Raw genomic sequence first — 3740 nt, 5'->3', positions numbered from 1 at the left:
CCCCCCCCCCCCCCCCAAAATCTTCCCCGACTGGGCAGGGAAGGAGAGGGTCTCTCTCCCCTAATCCCCCCGCCCCGGCTCAAGCCATCTCCTCCCTTCGGCAGATCTGGTTCTACACCAACACCATCTTCGAGAACGCCGGCATCCCGGCGCCCGAGATCCCCTACACCACCGTGGCCACCGGCGCCATCGAGGTCATCGCTGGCCTCATTGGAGTGAGTGTCTCTTGTCCCCCTCCTGCCCCAGGGTCCCACAGCCCATCAGGGCGGGCAGCGAGGGCTGTGGGAACAGCACTGGGGAGGGCCGGGATTTCCTCAGGGCAGTGGGCAGTGCCAGATCCCCGGAGGGTCAGGACTCCTGGCTTCTTGCCCGGCTCGTGGAGAGAGACAAGTCTGTAGCTTGGAGGCAGGCATAGCCCCGGGGTTGTCTCTGAGCCCCCTCTTCCCCCCACATCAATCAGCCCCACTTAGTCAGGGAGTGAGCACCGAGTTATGGCCAGTCCTGCCCTGGGCCGGCTGGAGCCACCGGGGTTGACCCACAGCGAGGGCTAGGTTGGCCATGCCTGCACAGGGCCTAGCCGGGGGCAGCGGGCAAGGGGCCCAGCCATGGCTCCCCCCACCGCACGCCTCCTCCGTGCTGCGTCAGGGAGAGCTGCGCCGCGCCGGCGCTAACGGCCCCCGACGGACGTGCCGAGATGGGTTATAAAATTACAAGCATTTGTTCTGCTGTCAGCCCCCCTCCTGCTCCCGCTGGCGCCCAGCCCCACGATGCAGGGGGCCGACCGCGCTGGGGACTGGGGGAGCCGGTCCCTGGCGGGGGAGACAGATGGCAACGGGGTCCCTCTGTCCCCCACCAGCAGCAGGGGAGAGATCCCGGGAGTCTGGCCCCTTCCCTGGCCACGAGCCTGCTCTCCCGGAAAGGACGCGGGCGTCCGGCACCAGCCCCTCACACCCACCCGCCCTTCGCACAGCCCAGATCCCCCAGACCCCCCACTCTAACTACTAGCTCATCTCCCCTTGCACAGCTGGGGACTAAAACCCAGGAGTCCTGGCTCTGCCAGCGCCCCATGCTGTAACCACTACACCGTCTTTCCCCACAGAGCAAGCCAGGCATCCTGGATAGCCCACTTCTGCCCCCTTGCTCTAACCACTAGCCCGTCCTTCCTTCCTCCTGGAGCTGGGGCAGAAACCCCAGGAGCCTAGTCGCCCTGCACTAACTACCCCCTGCCCACACCCAGGAGACCTAGGACCAGGTAAGCATCCTGCCCTCAGGTGCTCAGACCAGCCAATGAGGAAGGAATCTGACGTTGTCATGCCCCTGTTCCCCATTCCATTGGCTGATTGCGCTGCCACTCAGGACCAGGGTGGGGGGACAGCAGTGCCTGGGATAAGGGAGGGGCTCTCCTAACCCTCTGCCCCCTCCCCACAGTGCTTCACCATCGAGCGCCTGGGCCGTCGGCCCCTCATCATCGTCGGCTTCTGCTTCATGGGCATCTGCTCCCTGGGCATCACCATCTCCCTGGTGCTCCAGGTGGGTGCGGCCCCCTCCGGCCTGGCCCCCGCTTCTACCCCAGGACCACCCCCCACTCTAGCAGGGCCACCTTCACCACCTCGGAAATCCCCCAAGCCCCCAATTTGGGGGTTTCCAGTGAATTGTTATTAATGGATCCATGGTCCGGGAGTGTGGGTCTCCCTGCTCTAACCACTGCTCCACCAGCCCTCCCAGAGCTGGAAGTCCTGGATCCCCCAGGCCCCCCGCTCCAGCCACTGCTCCATCCGGAGCCTAAGTTTTGAGGGCAGACAAGATTCAGGGTTGCTAGAAACTTGCCTGAAGACAGCAATTAAAGGGGCTTCCCAGCCAGTGCTGGGGCCTGGGACCAGGCCGGAGCAGGACGGGCTGAATGAAATGTAATGGCGGGGGGCTGCTATAGACAGGTGTCAGCCAAAAAGTTTCGACTTTGTATTGCTCCCTGGTAGTGGAGTCGTGTATCCCAGATGTGCGAGGCCTGTCTCTGCAAACCTGGAGTAATTTGTCGCTGGGGTCCCTGTAGGGAAACTGAGATAGGACCCCGCTCTAGGATCTAAACACGTCTCCCTCCTGCCCCAGACTGCCGTACCCTGGATGCGCTATGTCAGCGTGGCCTGCGTCATTGGCATCATCGCCGGCTTTTGCATTGGACCCGGTGGGTACCAGGCCCGTGAGGCAGAACAGCAGGGGGCTGCGGGTCGGGAGCGAGGGGCACAGTGGGGTTAGGGGGTGCGGGTCGAGTGATGAGCACTGGCAGGGCTGGGCGGGTAACGGGGTGCAGGTCGGGAGTGAGGGGCATGGGCAGTGTGTCTCTCATTCCCTCTGGCCCTTCCTGGCCCCTGCAGAGCTTCGGACTGCTGGACCAGAGTCCGGTCCAGTGAGCCTGGGTGGGAGGTGGTGCCTTGGGGCCCAATCCTGGCTGTGGGACCCAGGGGGGCTGGGATGCAGCCCGAGACACCTGCCGGCACCCACGGCCCCCCTTCCCCAGCCGCCCCTCTACTCCCACCACACACGCACGGAGCCAGCGTGATCCTCCCCACCTGGTTACAAGCCTGCCAGGGCCTCGCACGCTCTGCCCACGTAGACACGGCCCCGAACGGGTTCCCTCGCTGATGCATGCGCCAGGGCGACCGACAGGTCTATAACTCATCCCCGGCCTGGAATTTATTTGCTGTAATTACATCTTTAATTAGGACTTGAATGGCTCATTGTTCACAAACAATGATGAATCGGACTTTGAAACCCGAAAGCGCCGCTTCCTACATGCAGCCCGGCCCGGGCTGCGCAGCACTGGCCGCCAGGCCCTTTTCTGCTCTGCACCTGGAGCTTGGATCTGGGCACGCAGCATCTTTATTAGATGCTCTCCCACCCCAGGGAGCAGCTGCCATGGGTGTGGGGGGGTCTTGGGAAGACCCAGCCCCCAACACCTGGGACATCTGAGCCCAGAGACGCTGCCCAGCGGTCTGCTGGGAAACACGTCCTGGCTGAGTCATGTGCCCACGGGGTGTATGTACACACCACGTTTTTTGCCCTTTATGCACTGCAGCTGTGTGTCTGCACAAGCACAATTTCCAAACGCTTTAAAAGTCTTTCTTTGACCTCCCTATCCCATGACGTGCCACAATGAAGACTCCCAGGATGCACTGCTTGTAGGGGGGCAGTGTGGTGCATGATGGGAGATGTAACACAGCCAGGGAACAGGGTCATAGGAGCAGGTGGGGCCTGGTTGCACACCCCCCCATCGTGCATCCACCCCCCCAAACGCTGGACCCATTGGGTGCTGGGTCCCAGTGAGTGGCCCATGCTCAACCTGCCCCTCCCGCCCTGCAGCTGGCGTCCCCTTCCTGATGACTGCGGAGCTCTTCAAGCAGTCACACCGGCCGGCCGCCTACATTGTGGGCGGCTCCCTCAACTGGCTCTCCAACTTCACCGTCGGCTTCGTCTTCCCCTTCCTGCAGGTAAGGACGGGGCAGGCTCAGGGCTGGGGAAGTGGGGAGAAGGAGAGGGGTTGTGGCCCCAGGGGGCTGCGTGGGTACCAGGATCAGCCAGGGCCTGCAGCCAGCAGACCTGGGAGAGGATTTCATAGACATTGGGGCTGGAAGGGACCTCGGGAGATCGTCGAGTCCAGCCCCGAGCCCGAAGGGCAGGAAGTCAGCTGGGGTCATAGGATCCCAGCAAGATGAGCATCCAATTTGCTCTTGAAGGTGTTCAAT

At 63.0% G+C, this 3740-nt stretch overlaps 1 protein-coding gene across 1 annotated transcript in view; it reads left to right on the top strand.

The window, feature by feature from the left end:
- LOC109287551 (solute carrier family 2, facilitated glucose transporter member 9-like) overlaps positions 1–3740 on the top strand; it is a 17685-nt gene that overhangs the window by 6287 nt on the left and 7658 nt on the right. Inside the window, exons 8-11 of the mRNA XM_019502721.1 lie at positions 105–215; positions 1429–1530; positions 2107–2182; positions 3358–3485. Of these exons, the coding sequence (XP_019358266.1) occupies positions 105–215; positions 1429–1530; positions 2107–2182; positions 3358–3485 (417 nt within the window). The remainder of the gene's footprint in view (positions 1–104; positions 216–1428; positions 1531–2106; positions 2183–3357; positions 3486–3740) is intronic.

The sequence above is a fragment of the Gavialis gangeticus genome, unplaced genomic scaffold (assembly GCF_001723915.1).
Source record: "Gavialis gangeticus isolate Ggan-Ray unplaced genomic scaffold, GavGan_comp1, whole genome shotgun sequence".
NCBI classification, from domain to species: Eukaryota; Metazoa; Chordata; order Crocodylia; family Gavialidae; genus Gavialis; species Gavialis gangeticus.
This window is presented reverse-complemented; position numbering and strand designations above follow the sequence as displayed.